The sequence below is a fragment of the Plasmodium inui genome (assembly GCF_000524495.1).
Source record: "Plasmodium inui San Antonio 1 unplaced genomic scaffold supercont1.21, whole genome shotgun sequence".
NCBI lineage: Eukaryota > Apicomplexa > Aconoidasida > Haemosporida > Plasmodiidae > Plasmodium > Plasmodium inui.
The window spans coordinates 41,135-60,113 of NW_008481855.1; the positions used below are offsets into that span (position 1 = coordinate 41,135).

The 18,979-nt window shown below is 47.9% G+C and overlaps 4 protein-coding genes across 4 annotated transcripts; 2 read left to right on the top strand and 2 right to left on the bottom strand.

Annotated features, from left to right (window-relative positions):
• Window positions 1-375: 375 nt before the first annotated feature.
• C922_04238 (hypothetical protein) lies at window positions 376-2,421 on the top strand (the record flags this gene model as incomplete). The annotated part of the gene is made up of 1 exon (XM_008819823.1): window positions 376-2,421. One exon carries the CDS (start codon window positions 376-378, stop codon window positions 2,419-2,421), a length of 2,046 nt encoding a protein of 681 aa, XP_008818045.1.
• Window positions 2,422-2,821: 400 nt separating this feature from the next.
• On the bottom strand, window positions 2,822-4,249 carry C922_04239 (hypothetical protein; the record flags this gene model as incomplete). Its single annotated transcript, XM_008819824.1, has 1 exon — window positions 2,822-4,249. The coding sequence occupies one exon, from the start codon at window positions 4,247-4,249 to the stop codon at window positions 2,822-2,824; it is 1,428 nt and encodes a 475-aa protein (XP_008818046.1).
• Window positions 4,250-5,848: 1,599 nt separating this feature from the next.
• C922_04240 (hypothetical protein) lies at window positions 5,849-8,870 on the top strand (the record flags this gene model as incomplete). The annotated part of the gene is made up of 2 exons (XM_008819825.1): window positions 5,849-7,199; window positions 7,528-8,870. 2 exons carry the CDS (start codon window positions 5,849-5,851, stop codon window positions 8,868-8,870), a joined length of 2,694 nt encoding a protein of 897 aa, XP_008818047.1.
• An 823-nt stretch (window positions 8,871-9,693) lies between these two features.
• Window positions 9,694-16,875, bottom strand: C922_04241 (hypothetical protein; the record flags this gene model as incomplete). Its single annotated transcript, XM_008819826.1, has 1 exon — window positions 9,694-16,875. One exon carries the CDS (start codon window positions 16,873-16,875, stop codon window positions 9,694-9,696), a length of 7,182 nt encoding a protein of 2,393 aa, XP_008818048.1.
• Window positions 16,876-18,979: the final 2,104 nt, after the last annotated feature.

Sequence of the window (18,979 nt, forward strand, 5' to 3'; positions counted from 1 at the left end):
AAGTCGCCAGCTGGGGAAGAACTGGCAACCGATCGAGCTCACCAGTCTCACTAAAAAAAAAAAGAAACACACAAGTGTGGTCAACCTGCGGCACACACTAACATATAAGTATGCTCACCCTGTTGCACACACTGACACGGAAGCGTGCACCCTATGCGTGACCTTACAGAAGCGTGTACCCTCTGCTTAACCTTAGGAAATCGTGCAAAAGAGCCAGGCCACACATCGTTTCCCCTCCCCAGACTGTTTTTTTTTCCACGAGAAGTATCCCAGTGCAGATGCCAATATACAGCCCGATTTAGTGAAGGGACTTGTATTGCTGTGGTGACCTCCTTCCTTCTCCCCAATGGTTCAGTTATCGCACAAACAGATCAAATGAGCCATCGCGACAAAGCCCTGCTAGCCAAGTACCACAAGGGGGAGGAGGACAATGGATTTGTCAGGACGCATTACTTCAAAAAGATCGAGGGGAATAATGTTGACAAAAATTTGATCAGTCTTGAAAAAATGTTCCTCCCAGATGATATATTCCTGGATGTGTACATAGATGAAAAGGAAAGAAACAACTTCGATTTTTATTTAAACAATTTAATTGACGAACGGAGGACGACGACAGACTTTCTGAGCAGCTGGACACACATTGAGGTCAGCAACATTTACAACTATATCCTTTATAACAGCGCTTCGTGCAGTAACGTGCTGGATGATAAGAAGGGACACCTCGTGCTGAAGCTCAAGTACACAAACGAAAACAAAACGATTACTTCCTACTTTAAGGTCCACTGCCGAAATGTCAAGTGGGAGAGTGAGAAGAAGGTCTGGCACATCCCCATCTTTTACATTTACGAGATGACAAAGCTGACCATTTTTCTGGGAGGCACCGTCAGCGACAAGGTTCTTTACTACGTCTGCAAGCTGTTTAGCCACTTCGCCTCTGCGAAGGAGGCAGGGAGGGAGACGGCCAAGCAACTGCTAAACAGATCGCTAAAAGAGCTAATCAACGAACCACTAAACAAACCGCCGGGTGAAACAGACCTGGGGGAGACGAGGAAGGCGGGCCCACCCACCCCCAGTGCAAACCAGACAGCCAATCTTGGCGACCCCGCCAACCATTACGACGCGGCCCTCTTCTCGCGCAGGGACAAGCGCGGGTTCGTTGAACACGTCGCGAGGAGCAGCATGTTCGCCATGCAACACATAATCGTGCACAACCCGGTGAGGAGCGACTCGGTGCAAGTAAAAATCGTGCCGTATAATGAGGAAGTGGTCCGAAAGATGAAGGAGCTTAACCTCTTCCACTGGGACAAGACGGAAAACATTTGGACAGTGAAGAAAACGAATTTCAAAACGTTCCATGCGAATGTCCTCAAAGGGCTCGATTATAAACTCTGCTCCTACTACGACTGCTACAAGTTTGCTAAGCAGAAGCTGGTGGTGGAGGGAGACCCCAGGGGAGGCGCCTCCAGCGTGACTTTAGAGAATTCCAAAAAGGGTGCCACACAAATGGGTTCGTTAAAAAGAAAGAGGAAAATAATACCAGATAGCGATATAGAGAAGACAAAGCAAAATTGCAAACTGAACATTTGCTACGAGAGCACGGACTCGTCGTACTCAGACGAGCTGTCGCACAACGTCGATGCAAGTTACTACGAAGGAAGGGAACAAGTGAATAAAATAAAGCTTATCGGGGCGGCAAACAACTACTACAGAGATATCATATACAATAAACTGAACAAACTCAAACATTTGAAGCCGCCAAATTTTACGTATGACCCAAAGGGACTAATAACGAAAAATGGGGCAGGGACAAAAGGAATCGAAATTTACGACATGCCAAGTGACATATACGAATGGAACAAGATAAGTTTCTGTATCGTCCCAGATGAAAAAGAACACGTGGATTTATATGATCCGAAAATCTTATGTAGCCTCGTTAGCGATGTGTACATGCTAAAGGAAAAAGCAATTGATATCATTTTAAAAAAATATCAAAGGTGGCCTGAATACACCGATGTCTACTGGAACAGCATTTGCACTGAAAATGAATTCATTGTGAGGAACAAAAATTTCAACACCAGACAAAAGCTAGCTCACGATAGACTCTTCAGCAAACAATTTTTTTATATATTCAACATTGCGAGTGTGAAGCAGCCCAATTATTACGATGCGCTATTTTTGTGTAAAGCTTTAATAACTCTTGGCGAGGGGAAGATTGTGAAAGACCCCCTCGATGCCGAGTACATTGTCGTTGCCAACTGCAACGATCCGAATGCAGTCCATTTTTATAACTCGCTGCAGGACAGGAAGAAAAAGAAGAGAAAGCTCCCCTTGTTCGTCACCCCCACCTTTATATACGATTGCATTTTGAACTACTCCGTGTCTTACCCCTCCAAGAACAAGAGCCACTTCTCCTTCGCCTGACGGGGGGAAGGTGCGCCATTTGGACCATCTACCATTCGGGCCGTCCACCATTCGGGCCATTCACCAGGGACCATCGCGTTGTGTCCACCCTGGGGAACCCCCACACGCAGACTGCTAATCACCAACGCGCACATTACATTTCACATTTTAAAGACAAACAAAAAGGAAAAAAGAAAAGACGCCTCAATATGTCAGTTTTTTTTCCTTTTTCGCAGCAGTTATGTGCACATTTTGAAAAAAAAAAATAGCTAGCTAGCTGGCTACCTAGCTGAAATGTTGCGAAAATGGTGAGTTGTACCTTTGACACCCGCGGGGACCTCAGTTGGCCACTTAGGGGCAATGCGAAACGCGCAACTCCAACGCGTAGCTTGCAACCCCCGCAACGTGTTTCGTGCAAGTCCTACGCCGCGCTGTCCATATAACTCAATATTTCGTGGCAGCACCTGACTTCCTCATCGAAGCCCTGCGAATGCAGCACGATGAGGGACCTGCCTCTCTCCACGTCCTGCAAGGACATCCGGTTTTTATAGCCACTGCCTGCAAAAACCATTTCTTCAACAAAGGATATGTTACACAATTGTGCGCATTTCACGTGGATTTTATTTTTTAACTCATGAATAGTGCTTATCTGGTGTCTTCCAAAAAATGCATATGTTTGTTTTTCCATCCCCGTGGAGTTTCGCCCCAGCGTAGTGTCATTCTGCTTATTCGTCGTGACAGAGGTGTGCATTATAGCAGTGCGCCTCTCCGTCTCATCTACTATTTGGGTGTTACTACTTTGCTGCGCCTCCGCTGAAAAGACATCATTTTTACTTTCTCTCTCTTGAGGGGTCTCACTATGAAGCCTTTTTGCGTCACTTGGGTTTTCCTCCTTATGGATTGCACTCATCAGATGTGGATCCATCACAGGGGAGGTTACATTAGTCTTCCCATTTGAAGCCACACACGGATCACTCGGCACACAAGGCTGATTCAACACACACGACTGATTCACCTTTCCCAGTTGCTTTAAAACCATATAGACCTCCCTCGACGCATACGCATCGGCAGCAGCATACAGAATTTGCTCCTCCCTCAAGTCATCACTTAACCAGTTGGACATTCGAAAATGTTTTTCTAAATTTTTTTTAAGAAATAATTTAACTAAGAATTGTAATGAAGGAGGGTAGAGAAAACTCTGCATGCAAAAATCATATAAATCGAAAGTGTTCCTTATCTGAATATGTTTCTCTTGGAACATATCTCTGTCATTTCGAATGTCATGGCACACTTTCGTTATTTTTTCATCCTCCATAATTTCCTTCACACACATGGGGATCATCCCCTTCAGTTTGTTAATGTTGAAAACGAAGCAGAGATTTTTCGAGCTGAGCTGAATCAGGCACAGCGTTTTCTTCTCACGGCATGGTGGGGACCTGTTCCTGTGTACTCTTTTTAAAAAACTACCTTCTGTCGACATCGCCGTGAACCCTTTCAATTTAGTCTCCTTCCTTAGGTCTACTCTATGTGGGGATGCGCCTGATGAAATGCTATTTTGCATCCCGTCGCTACGGAGGGCGTCCCTCAGTGGTTGACCTCTTGGGGGAACCTTCCCGCTGTCCAAATGGTTGGAACGGTCTCCACTTATCTCCAAAACGAATTCTGTATCAAACCCGATGATGTCCGTACCCATGTACTGCATTATGCTCTTTTCATACTTAAGGACATTCTCATCATGTACATATATGACCGAGCCGGGGAACTTCAACGGACTTAAGTGTTGACCTCTCCCATCGTGCGGATGAACTGTGTAGAAGGTCATCATTCGCTTTCTAAAAAGCGATCGCATTGTTGCGCACGCCGGTGGGGAGGCGGCACAAGGGAGGAACGTGGAGAGGGTGCCTATCACACGAAAGTTCCCTGTCACGAGGAGGCATCCACTTCGCCCCGCTCCGAGCGCCTGCGCTAGCGGAGCATGTTCGCAGAGTGGGCCAGCGCGGCCACATGGACCACTGGTCGAGCAAAGAAAAAGGTAAGAAATGGGTCAACTATTCCAAGTGTGCCGAATGGGTCAAGTATGCATGTACACGGAAAGAATAAAAAGGGGTAAGGTAACAACGAACGTGTGAAGCAACTGACCACACGTGAGCAAGAGGAACGAATGCCTTTTCAATTTCTTCTCCTCATGTGCTCACGACAAAAAAGGGAAGTTCCCCCCTTGCCTCTTGTCCTCACTTGTTATTCTTCTTTTTTTCCATTTTGGTATGTTAAAAAAAAAAAAAAAAATAGATGACCCTGCATAAACATCCAACTGCTCGGAAGTCGCTGGGAATGCGATTCCCCCCCACATTCGGCGCACTCATGCACTCACACCACGCTTGGAAGAAGTGGCCATGACGCAAAAATTACAACCATTTTGGTGAACAAATTGGAAGGAAAAGAGAAGGGGGAAAAAAAAAGGAACACACCACAATGTGTGCCATCATAGTGTAGCATTTAGCAATATGCGCTCTGCTGCAGAAAGAACAGAAGCGTAACCCTTTTGTGTTGCGGGTGAGTCGTCCAGGCAGCACTTCGTTTCCGTGAGGGTGCACCAAATGCACAATCCTGTGCGACGGTACATATGCATAAAAGTGGAAATGCATTGGAGTAAATAGGTGTCATGTCGCCGTATGTACGCTCGTCCATGTCGTCCAAGCCTGAACAGTTTTACTCGAAAGGGGTGAATATAATATTGCATTTGTTTCTTAATTGTACGAAAGTTTTTTTTTATTTATTTTTTTTTGTGCTGGCCCATTTTTTGAGCTTTCCTTTATTTGTATTTCTTTTTTTTTCTTTCTTTTTTCACGCCCCCCCTCCTTTGGCTTCTTTTCCACTCGTCTGTTCCAACCACGCGTGTGAAGTGCAAAGAGTTTTGCTTCGTTGGAGCGTGTACCTTTGGAATTCGTGCCTCTCCAGGGCGTATGCGCAGTTCAGGGCGAAACGGGAGGTGATACAGGGAAGGCAAAAAGGCAAAGGCGAAAAGGCCAACTCGTGTGCGTGCAAGCATACGCACGAACAATCGCTTATGCCTCACACTTTCACGTACACACTTGCATACCTGCGTGCGCAATCCCCCACGCGAGCTCGCACACACGCAACCACGTATGAAGGAGACTCCCCAAGGGGTTCCCTCCGGCCAAATTGTTTCTCTCGCACCATTTGTGTGCTCCCCCTTGGGTGAGGTTACCCCCATCGGGGGGGGGCATGTAGTGAGCCAAACACGTTGTGCACACGACGGTGAAGAACGGCAGAACTAGCCCGCGATTGTTCCGATCAGCTGCAACAAAGAGGGAACCACTCCCACGTGGCACCTTCGCCACGATAACGCAACATCGCCCACTGCATCAGCACGATAACGCAATACCGCATCGCCGCGATAACGCTTCCCTCGGAGACACAAGCCAATATGTCGTCCGACAACATCGGGTGCAACATAAACCTGAGCATCCACAAGATATTCAGCTCGAGGTACAGCGCCCCCACCAAAGTAAGCGACGACTGCAAACCGGTGGCGAAAAAAAGGAGGTGCACCATCTCAGTTGCCAATGAACCAAACGCACACCAAAGGAACCACATAGATTACCTTAACTACAACTTTAACAATGCTTTCACCAAGCGAAGGAAGTATTCCTCTCCTTACTCTCTGTCCAACCAAAACAAAAAGTTCACCCCACTTAAGTGCAGAACGCAACTCAGAAGCAGCGTCGATGAGAGCATTAAGAAGAGTGCCGCCGTCCGATCCATAGTGAACAAAACGATGAAAAGGGACAAATCCAAAATATATGAACACAATGAAAAAAACTACCTAAAGATGAGTAAGGCATACTACCTTAACAGGCTGGACGGACGAGGCAGCACTGCGGGGTTAGCTCATCCGGGACAGGTAACAGAATCAAACCATTCACTGCAGAATCAGAACCTACAGATGACAGACCATAGAAGGAATCTAAACGAAACGTATATCTTGAGTAGCACCACCCAGAGTGAACACTCAAAAGGATACCTTATTAACACAAATGTAGATAGCCAAAATGTAAGTAGTCAAAATGTAGCTACCCAAAGTGTAAGTAGCCAAAATGTAAGTAGCCAAAATGCAGATAGCCAGAATACATTCAGAGACACCCTCCCCTTGTATGTGAACTCTCAGTCGACAATTTCTAGCTTCAACTTAGAACGTGAATTGGAGAATAAGTTATACTTAGAAGGAGTTGCACCGACAGGCAATGCCAAAAAAGGTGCACTACGTATTTCCACGGACGCGGAGGTCAGAAAAAAAATAGACCTATATAAGGCGAATGTCCCTGGGACAGATAACGGGACACGCCGTCGTCCCCATCCCGTGGAGAAGGATGACGAAGAAAGAAAAAAAATAATCGACAGTCACCCACTAAAGAGAAGACACACCACGCAGTTTCTAAGGGAGCAAGACAGATACAATTACTCCGACTCCAATTACTTAAATAAATATATGGATGGAGAAAAGAATCACAAGACAAGCACGCGCAGACACAGTGATGCCATCAGGTGCAAGTCTCTTAATGAACTCTACTACAGTGACGTCACAAATGAACCAAGCGTCTACTCCTTTAGGAGCGAAGCGCCCCCACCAAGTTACAACAGTAGTCGATGTCTGGAGACCTCACGAAATTCCCGGCAGAAGGACTGCTGCTCTGAGAAGAACTCCGACAACCCCCTCTTCCACACTTGCTTCTTTAAGAACGCGGAGCAGTTTGAAAATGGAGATATAAAGCGAAAGGGTAACTGCATTGAACAGGGCGAGGCGAGGCAGCCCATACATCGTAATTCGTCTCCGAACACATCTTCGTCCGCCCATACATCTTACTTCGTCCGCCCATACATCTTACTTCGTTCGCCCATACATCTTACTTCGTTCGCCCATACATCTTACTTCGTTCGCCCATACATCTTACTTCGTTCGCCCATACATCTTACTCCGTCCGCTAACACACCTTACTTCCTTCGCCCATACATCTTACTTCCTTCGCCCATACATCTTACTCCGTCTGCTAACACACCCTACTTCTCCCCCACATGCTTCCTACTCCTTCCTACACCTTCCCGCAGAAAACGTGGAGCCGATGAAGCCGAACGAAGAAGACGACTCAGTGCTGAAGAACGATGCCGAGTACCTCTTCAGCAGAGCTTTCTTCCAGGATATTTACTCCAACATACAGCGGAAGGGAGAGTTAAACTTCATTGACGAATTGCTAGAAGCGGACGACGAATATTACATTAGCAAAAGTAAGCTAAACAAAATCATCGAGAATGCGAAGAACAAGGAGATGAAGTATCACTACATCGATCGCATGTTCCTGTATAGACATGCAAAAAATGTAATTGACGACGCGGATTATGAGACATACAGGAATAAGTGTAGAACCCAACACAAGTACTTAGATGTACCTTTTCCTAATCTTACCGAATTAATGAACCTCAAGACGGTTGGCATTTTTGATGAGGTAGACGACACCGATGAGTACTACCATGCGGAGGTGAAGCTCCTCGAGAGGTATTACTACACGTCGGAGGGCCTTCCACAGGAGGAGGGGGACCTTCCACAGGAATACAGAAATAAAATGGCCAGGCCTATTCCTATGGCTATGCCTATGTCTGTGGTAATGAGCAGAGGTCAGGAGGAAACCAATGGAGAGGCAGTTCAAGACGGGGAGGAAGGCAACGAGGAAGATGCTACCGGAAAAGAGACAGCACTACGAGGGGAACCACCATTAAAAAAGAACCAACGTGGTGGAGACAACCCGAGCGAACACGCCAACGCACTTCAACACAGCAACGTACTCCAACACAGCATCGTACTTCAACAGAACGATCAATCTGATCAGAAAAATCAACCTGAAGAAAGACTCGTCCTGTCAACTCGAAATGCACCCTTTACCGATGGCGAATATAATGAGGACGTTTCCGACAGGGAGAAAAGAGACAAATTAATTTGCCTGATGAATAAAATGAAGAGGGAAAAGGATTCCTTCTTTGAAAGGATCTTAGATGCACCTGACTTCTCGAAGATTCTAGAACCCGTTTTCTCTCTGAACGAAAGCTTCCTCCTGTCGCACCAGCTATTTAACGTGCAGTATGCAGCCCAACTAGGACCCGTCGTCTACCTCATCAAAACGGAGGACGAACATTATCTCTACAGAGCGATAGAAGTGAGTAGACTCTTCGAAGAAAAGGTAAAATCCATCCTAGACAATCAGAAGCTCAATGTTAATGGCAACTCGAAGGATAGAAATGATTACTATGACGGCTTCTCCAATGAGAAGTTCCCCTTTCTCCACGAGCTCGACGTGAAGTACTACCTACGCATCCCCATGAGCACGGGGTGGAACCACTTTGGCTACCTGAAGAACCAAAACAATGTGCTCTTCTTCCGCAGACCTAAGAATACTTAGCGTTGGGGGGCGAGACAGCGCTAAATGGGTGCACACCCAAGCGCAGATATGTATACACACACAGGTATACATGGGGTAACGTACATACTGTATGCACTGTGCAGCAGGGGCTGGGATGCGGGTCAGACACACGTCTAATCCTGCCTCCTAATCTGCCTTGTAACCCTGCGAACGGCCAACCCGTTTTTTTTTTTTTTTTTTTTTTTTTTCTTTCACTAACGCATTTGAGTAGCCTACTTATATTTGCCAATATCATTTTTACCACCGCGTGAAGGAGAATTCTCCTTGGAATGTCAATTGGCAGAGTTTAGGGACGTCTGTCCCGTGGAGGGAAAACTACGTCTTCGTGAGGACATATACCAACTGTCCCCTCTGGCCGCTTCAATGAAAGGAAAACACTTCTTTATCGAACTAATGAACTGGATAAGTTAATGTTTCGCCTTAAGTCGTAGAGTTCACTTTGCATACACGGGGTGGGGGAAGAAGAAGAAAAAAATGCTAGCGACCACTCCGCATGCATCACGCACGAATAGTGCAATTGATTAATCGCTTTAAATGGAGAGAGACACGTCGCCAGAAGAATAATAAGTGTGAAAAGGCAGCGTGGTTCAAAATGGGTCCCTGGGCGATTCCTCATGCGGGGCAAAATAGAAATATACGCACACTATATAAAGCTCACTGCATCATCAACCCGGTGGGGGATATGCCTCTGCGGTGAGAACCTCTCATCGTGCTGTACTTCTTAGATGTGCTCCTTCTCCGTTCGCATGTTAAAGTGGGAAGCTTCGCTGTAGTCCCCCTCTCGCACCTCCTTCACGCAACGTCACTTCTTTTTTCCCTTTGCCGATCTGCTGCCTCCCCTGTTATTGTATGCACCTGTGTCATTCGCACCTTTCTCGTACGTGCTTTTTTTGTTTTTATTTTTCCGTCGGTAACTCCCCTTGTTGGTATTCTCGTTTGGCTCGCTTCTGCCATCTCCTAAGAAGGAGCTCGTCTCTTGGGTATACACATCAGCACTGCCGTGCGGATTGTCTCCAAGGATTAGTTGCTGTTGGTCAGTCGCACACACCTCGTAGTCCCGTGCGGTGTGGTCGAATTGGTTCACTTCCTCCGTAGGGTCATTATAATCATCTGCATTCTCTCCTTCGAAGGTGCAAAAAACGGGTTCTATGTTTGAAACGTCGTTCGTGCCCCGAATATAACCTTCGTATGGTGTATACTCGTTACATGCCCTCTCCCTTTTCCTTTCGGTCTTGTTACCCCCTTGCTTTGGCGATCTCATCTTACTCGCTACTTGCTCACGTGGCGAGGAGTTAGCATGTCCCACTTTCGTGTGGCTCGATCCCATTCGGCTGCTGGTTAAGCGGTTTGACTTTATATTGTCTTTTCTCTGGCTCTGCTTCGCTTCCCCTTTGAAGGCGCTGTTTTCCCCACCAAGGACCACCTCAAAATGGGATGGAGGCATTCCTTCTGTTCCGTTTCCCCTAACCATTTCCACGCACTTCCTTTCCTTCGCCGGATCTATTGCCAGCACATCATCACAGGGAGGTGTACCGACTAATAAATCACCTTTACGCAGACCATCTGTTTTTTTTCGCATGGCTTTCCCAAGTATACCTTCTCGATCTCCGTGCGGAAGCTGAAGCCGATTCTTCCTCTTGAATAGGCTTTCCCCGTTATCTCCCGTTTCATTTTCTTCTTCTTCGCTGTGGGGCTCTCCCTCTCCGCGACGGTCATTCTTACCATGCATAACATCCATTCCAACGTCGCCTTCCCTTTCTCCTTTTTCTGATCTTGTGTCCCTGCCGTAGGAGACTTCTTCCACACCTCTCATCCACCTGTTTTGACTTTTGCTCCTAGGCCCATCAGGATGACTTCCATGGTCAGCTTCCCCCACTGAGTCGATATCATCCCTCTGAATTACGTCTTGCCTCCCGCTATACATCGTATGCTCATGCTCCTCGCGCTTCTCGTTCTCTTCGTGCTGACTTGGCTGTGTCTTCCTGGACTGCATAACCCCTCCATTGCTTCTCTGCCTCCTGTCATTCCCATAGTGCATCCCAGTGTGACGAGCATAATTTTTTGCCCACCTCTTACCTGCCATCCCACACGGTGATGTATTCTCCGATGCGTCATTAATGGCCACCTCGCTGTCCTCACACTTGAGCTCATCGAATGTTGGAACGTTGTTGAAGCCGTCTGCGTTCACGTGGTTCCTCTTTCCCTGTATCCTTTTGTGCACACTCATTGGTGGCGCAGCAAAGTGGGGCGATGTACTGGGGCCGGCGACGGCGGACCAATTAGTCTCATAATTCACTGCACAGTTAGCCGCGTATCCACCTACGTACGGTGCATTCCTACCCTTTCTACAACCACTAACGGGGGCAGCTGACTTAAACGTGGTGTCGCAGCCACCGTTGTAATGATACCCCCCATCGACACTCTCTCCGTTGTTCCCTGGGTTCAGTACGCCCTCATTAGGATAGAAACCGGAGCCGGTCTCCGCAATGCCACTGCTGAACGTGGCACTTCCACCGTGATGGGGAGGCATGCTTCCCCCATCCGCATAAGGAAAAATGTTCCCAGTGGGGACATTACTCTGCGAGGGGAACCGACTATCTCGCATGGTCCCGTTTCTGTTCACGTAACTGTTAAAATGGTTCCTATTGTTCCCTGTGTTGTTCGTGGTTTGGTTGCTCCATTGCTGCCCTCCCACTCCGTAATGATTGGCGGTTCCGTTTCTCTGCTGCCTCCTCTGGGTAAAGTCGTTCATGTGACTCTGGTTGTGGCGTCCGTACCCCTCGTTAAATGCACCTCCGTTAAAATCGCGCATGCTTTTTCCCTCTGCGCGGTTTACCCCGTTCACGCTTCTCATCCCTTTCATGCTGTCCACAGGAGCCCCACCACCTATGGGGTCCTCTCCTTTTGGATGCTCACCACCTTCGAAGCGATTCGCATAGAAACTGTAATTCTGGGCTTCACCCGCAAGTTCGCTACTTCCTTGGTTGGCAGTGTAGCTGTTATTTTGGACTCCGCTCTGATCGGTACTCCCGACGCTGCACCCTTGGGGGTAGTTCTCCGTGGAGGAGTCGTTCTGACCGCTCATGTAGCAGTAATCCGACGTGTTGACGTTTCTCCTGCGCCGCTCGGGGAGCTCGGCGAAGAAGCCCTTGTGGCCGATCTGATGACTAGCCATTCTGCCGGTACTACTGTTGACTTGCACCTTGGACTGCGCATAGTTTGAAGCATTCCTGTCCATCGTCGCCATCGACTCTATCGTCGCCGTCGTTGTGGTACCCGTGCCTGTGGCTGATACTCCACTTAACATAAAATCATTTTGAATTACACCCCTTTCGCCATACCTCCTGTCCTGCATTACCTCATTCTTGGAGTAGCCGCCGGTGGTATTTCCATTTGTGAGGTTCCTCTGTGGGGGAGTGGTTTCCTGGGGAAAAAACTTCAACATGTTGTCGCGGCTGACTACTTTGTTGTGCACATCACCTCGGTGGTAGTTGCCACGCCTCCCGTAGTGACCGCCCCGTCCGTAGTTTCCTCTTCCTCTGTAGTTGCCACCCCCTCGGTAGTGACCTCTCCCTCCGTGGTGACCTCTCCCACCGAAATGGCCGCGTTCACCGTAGTTGCTTCCTCTGTCGCAATTAACACTTCCACGGCTGCTCCCTCCGCACGCATCGGCGGCACCCACACAGTCCCTCCTGCTCAGGAACTCTCCTCTGACCATTCCCTCAAGAGGGGAGCCTTGTTCCTCTCCAGGCCTACAATTGATCCGCTTGTCTTCCCACTGCTCCGGATCCGCATCGCCCTCTGCCGCATCGTTCCCATCCTCCTCATTGTCGGCTTCGTCATCATCCGTGTTGGGGTCCCCCTCCAGAAGGAGGGCCCTCTCGATTGGTAAGCAAAGGAAGGTGTTCTGAGTTTTCACATTACTACCATAGTTAAGATGCTCCCCGAGGAAATAAATCGCTTTGTCTTTTTCACTAGTGTCCGTCTTAACTGCACCGATCTGCCTGACTGTCGTTTCTTTTTCTGAAAAGCACTCCGTTCTGTTGACTGAGCTGATCCATTTGCCCCTCTCCACGTAACTGCAAACAGATGCTGCTTCAGCAAGTGTGCACTGGACCTTGCCCTTCTGATGCTCCTTCATTCGCGCACTGGGTGCGCCCAAGGTCCTGGACACTCCCCTCTCCACCACATCCCCATCGATGTAGCTAATTAAGACCTTTTCTAGGATGGTCCTCACCCCCTTGACATTCACCGTCCGCTTGAAGGTGTCCATGTGGGGCTTCATCATTGCCACTTCTAAATTTTTGAATTCATTATTTTGGTAGCAATGGATATTTTCCGATCTAGACCTACGGTGCTTTGGAGGGGCAGTTGGTGCGTTGGCCCGATCGAATCTCTGTTGGACGGCGTGCTTCTGCTCATGCTGCTCATCATGCTGCTTGTCATGGTCGTTATCGCTATGATCCATGGTGTGGTCCTCCTTGACCAAGCCGCCAATCCCTCCTCTCTCCTTTCTGGTCACCCCGGCATCTCTGCTCATGATCGGTCGCTTAAATTTCTCCGCATTGGTTCCCTTTTTTTGCTTCCTTAGGATGGGTTCTTTCTTCCATGCATTCACCGGCATGATCAATTTGAGATGCTCATTGTCTCTAACCTGGGTTAGGTTAGGCTTCACCAAAAGGGAACCCTTATCGGGAGTCCAACTGCTGTCACCGATTTGAACCTCCTCCTTGAGCGTCTTCAATTCAACTCTGTAGCAGTTCATCGTTGTGCTGTCCGTCGTGGAGGAGATCTCCTCCTTCCTGTTATATTTAGGCTTGCCGTCTCCAGAATGCACCTCACCCGCGTCGTAAGTGGAACTTTCCACTGCACCTTCTCTTGACAATATCTTGCCTTTAGCACAAAATGGAGACCCATCTGTGTAACTGCAATCTCCTACAAAGACTGTCCCCTCATTTTTCATGCCATACACTGATTCGCCCAGAATGAACTGCCTACCCGCTTCGTCCACCTCTTCAACGGGTTCACTCCTCTGAGTAGACCCCCCTTTCCGTTTATTTGTAGAGAAGAAACATTCATGCATGCTTGGGAATTGAGATTTGCCTGCTTTCGAATTCCTCCCATGTCTCTTAAGCGCGTTTGGGGGAAACACGTTGTTTTGCTTTTTATATGCCCCGCTTCTGTGCATTTCTGGAGGTTCCTGCGCCTCATGGGAAGGGGGCGCTGCACCCGGGTTGTGACTGCCATTCGTTACGTTGCAGCTACCTGCGTTTTGACTACCTACCTTTTGACTACACGCGCTGGAGTAGTAGTCACCCCCGCACTGAGTGTGATTGCCACTCACTTGGTTACAACTCCCATTGACTTCGTTGTAGTCTCCCCCCCCTGAGAGGTACCCCCCTGCAACTGTGTCGGTTCTTCCACCCTCATAATTCGCGATACGGCTTAAAAGGCGTCTTGGGAAATGGTTCCCAGCTCGGTCGCCACCATGACTTGTCTCTGCATGATCAAAGGACTGCCTCGCTTCACCCGATACATGCGCTTCTTCTCCTACCCCATTCGGTACAGTAGCCATAGGTAGGTTCCTCTTCGAAGTGTCTTGTTCCCCTATGGTTGTCTTCCCATCCCGACAGACGCCATCCATGTGGAACTCCTCTTGATGAAGCTCCCCCCCAGGAGACGCCTCCCATGCTTCATCCTCCCTTAATGTCCTACCACAAGGATTCCCCACCTGGAGCTCTCCATTCCCTGACACGTCATACTCCTTTGTCACAGTGCTATCCTCATCAAACGAGTGACCCCTCTCCAATTGCGTAACGTTCGGTATGTAGTCCCTCTGGGTGGTCGTCACAAGGTCATTATGAACAAGGGATTTTGTACTTTCCTCTACACGCTCGCTACGCTTGTAACCCTTATGTGTTGCTGGGGGGGTTCCTGGAAGGGGATCCCTCCCATTCGGGTCATCCGAACGAGCTCCACCGATATTGCCATTGGATACGATATTCTTCCCTCTCCAGAAACTCCCATGGATGTTAATTTCATAGTTGGAGCTGTACACAGGGGGGGAGCTTCTGTTTAACGCCTTCTTCCTACTTGCACCGTTCTTACTAAACGAGATTGGTGAGTAGTTCCCCTTGGGGGAGGTTGCGGTCACTCCATTATTTGCCTGCACATAAGGAGAGCCTCCCATTACATTGTTTCTTCCATCGCTATGCAGACTTTCTTTACTGCTACAGTGGTCCTTCCTAAGTACCTCCACAACATCACACTTGTCATGTTTAACATGTTTTACTACATCGCCTAAGTTCGAAACTGTATCATTGCCGCACAGGTGGCCACCTCTGCTGACTTGATGATTGCCATGTGGGTTCTCCTCACTGTTGCAGCTTCCATCGTAGATGTTCTTGTTCCTATCACAATTGTTGCTCTGCTTATTTGCATCCTTTTCTACCTTCAAGCATTCTTCTGTGCCCACTTCTACATCGGAAGGTTTAGCATACGTGCCATTCCTTTCGTTGCAGCTTCCTCCTTTGATATGGTTGTCTCCTTGGGCTACATCCGTCTTCGCTGTGGCTCCCAATTGGTTGCTTGGAGAGTTAACCCCGACGCAATTATCGCTCTTAGATACGCCTCCATCTGGAGGGCTTTCCTTCTGCACTACGCAGACTTGGGCGCATTCACCGAGTGGGTCTTCTCCACCGGTGCTGAGCTTGGCAGCTGCCCTGGCCTCGCGGTCAGTACTTTGGCTGCCCCCCTGGTTGTAGCTGCTGTATCTGCTGTAGTTGTGATGGTAGCTGTTGTGATGGTATCCGCTGTGATTGTAGCCGTTGTTATTGTATCCGTTGTGGTTGTGATTGTTATTGTAGTTGTTGTACTTGTTGTCGTTGGTGTGGTTGTAATTCTGGTTGTAGCCCTGGTTGTACCCTTGGCTGTAATTTTGGTTGTACACCTGGTGGTAATTCTGCTTGTACCCATAGCCGTTAATTTGGCCGTAGCCTCTGCTTTGTCCGTGATTGGATATTCCCCCGCCGAAGTAGTTTGAGGATCGATTGCTCACGGAGCTAGGGACGTAATTGGCGCCGCTCTTATATGCGTTCATGTACTTACCGTTGTTTTTTCTTCTCCCCTTGGTGGAAAAGCCATTTGGGTTTTCCTTGTCATTGTTCATCTCCATAATGTGGTGGTTCTCCTGTTGGCTGTCAATTTCGCTTTTCATTTTGACTTCGGCTTCGTTTGGGGTGCCGCTTTGTTCGTCACTTTGATGGGCACTTTGTTGGCCATTTTGATGGCCAATTTGAGGACCACTTCGAGGACCATTCTGAGGACCACTTTCGCTTAATGTTGCTTGCCCCCTTGCCGGATAACCTCTCCCCATTCGGTTGTTCGTTTTGCGAATCCAATTTTGGCCTTTTCCATTTGGGTAGATGTTCTTATGCATTCCTTCTACATCGGACTCTTTCTCGGCCGCTCCGTTTGATTCTGGCACCCCGTTAGGACTTCTCCCCAATGGATCATCTGGCACCGTTTTGAATCCATTCGCGCTGGGTGCAACACTGTCATGGTAGCGATTTCCTCCGTTTCGTTTGTTATACTGTTGGTGCACGATTATCTCTTCCTCACATATACCGGTGCCTACGGAGTTACTGACTCCCCCGTTGTTGCTCCGATAAGTTCTACCCCTGGGTAGGTAGTGGCCACTCCCTTCGTTGTAACCCATTTTGTGATACCTCCCATTGGCTGTCTGGTGGTGATGTATCTTCCCTGGGTTGTAATTCCCACTGGTATTGTTACCCATGTAGGAGTAATTATTATAGCTTACGTAAGCATTCGAAGTGATCTGATTTTCCCTTGCCTGCTTATGATGGTAATTTCCGCTCCTGTTATACTTTGACTTGTTCACTTTGACGTAGTTTTCTGCGTGGGGGATGTAGGGTAGGGCGCCCGGCTCCTCCTTATCTCTGTGCTTCTCTTCGGGGGGATGCATGGTTGGTGGTAGGGCGGCTAGGTAGGTCTGTGTGTGTGTCGCTATGTGTATCTATGCGTTTGGGGGGAGGTCATGCAAGGAGGCCCTTCCGATTTGAGCAGATGGCACACCCTCTTCTACGTTCCTGCCGCTTCCCAGAAAGACAACTGCTTTGCCACGCGCCTGCAGAAGGGAAACAACCCCACAAACGGTCGGCCACGTTTCGGTGAATTCTCCCTCACCCGCAGGTACGCTTACCGGAAAGTGTAGATGCAACATGCACGTGCGCAGTGGCTCGCGACACACATGTGTATGTATCCCTGCAGGGGGAAGGGGGCCTTTTAATTTTCCCACTGTTGTTCGGATAAACATGGGCATGCACACAAGCATACAAATGCGTAAGCGCTGGCTTTTACCCCCCTTGATGAGGATGCAAAAAAGGGAGAAAAAAAAAAATAAAATAAAAAAAGAGAAAAAAAGAAAAAAACAATCTACTGAATTATCCTTAACCGAAACAATTACACAAGGTAACAATTTTTTTTTTCTTCACTTCGTTGCGGTGAGACGGAGGCACTCTTACGAATAAACTGCGTTCTACAAACTTGCCTACATATAAAAGCACAAGGTCGGGCATACGTATGCAAGTGGGTATGCGCCCATTTATGTACACGGAACATTCGTGCGTGCTGCTATGCATTTGGCGCGCGAGTTCCTACACTTTTCCTGAGGAACACGTGAGAAACAGGTGAACAAAAGAGCAATTGATAAAATGGAGCCCAGCCAAAGTGTTGGAAATTCAAAATGGGGGAGGCGCTACATGTGGGGGGTACTACACGGAAGTTCTGCGGAGCACTGCACAGAAGTACTGTGCTGAAGGAACATATAACCCCAAGCTTACGCTAAAGCGCCTTTTGATGAAAGAAAAAAAAAAGAAAAAAAAAAAAGGGGGAGAACATGCGGTATGGTTATACACAAAATGAACGTTGAGGATTTTTTTTTTTTTTTATAGAGTAAGCAATTCGTCACATGCGACCAGCGGTAAAATATTTATTCACAATGTACACCTAGAATTTGTTGGACATGTCACACGAGAAGCAGTTTAGCTTCCAGAGGCGCGGGTGAAGAAAAAAGGAGTACAGTGCACGCGCAAAGTTGCGGACTGCACAGGGGGAAGGGTATGCTTAACTACACGGAAACCGTCGCTAAGCTGCCGCAAAAGTACGCCAAAGCTACGACAAAACTGTGGCAATTTTTTGGTGGACGCCCCTCCAGCTCTCGTACCCACTTTAGGCAGTTTACACGTCCACCCCGTAGTCGCCGGGATGCATATGCTCATGTAAACACTGCATATGGAGCTGCAAATGCCAACATGTGTACACAATTAAAAGGGAAAATACGTACCATGTGTTCGCGCGCACGGTGACACGCGGAACTGGGGAAAAAACAAAACACAGTTAAGAGAGGCGAAATAATTGCAGGATGGTTTATGCGGGCTTGTCAGTAAGTAAAATCGGCTGACGAAAAATTCTACATTTAAAAAAAAAAAAATGGTCACCGCGTAAAAGCGTGAAGAACTTGCCGTTTCCCCAGGATACCCTTTCCAACCGAAGCTGCACTGCTGCTGTACACTTCCTTTCGCATTATCGCACTTTGGAATTTTCTACACTTCTGAACGGGGCGATTTTCGGTATGTGAAAGAAAACAAAAAAAAAACTCAGTGGAGTGATGCCACATCTGTTTTTTCCTTTTTCTCATATATACTTATATAAATACAATTTTTTTTTCTTTTTTTTTGTTCCTTTGTGGTGAGCACTTGTACACGTATGGGAAAAAAAAAACGATCATGACGAACACCATCTGATGGCGAAGCGGCGAAGGCTCTAATTCTGCACAACGACGCTTTTCAAAGAAAAAAAATAAATGGTTAAGACAGAGGGGGTGGGAGGAGAATGGGCCTCGCCAACGAGCGGTCAAATGTAATGTATATATCTATGTGAGGTACTAAGCACGTTCGCGCCAAGGCGTGTACGCCCAAACAGAAATAGTTAAACGCGCACATTTACGGGTACACACGAACGGCAGGACATTTACCAGTATGCACGAACGCACGTACGTTTAAATACCC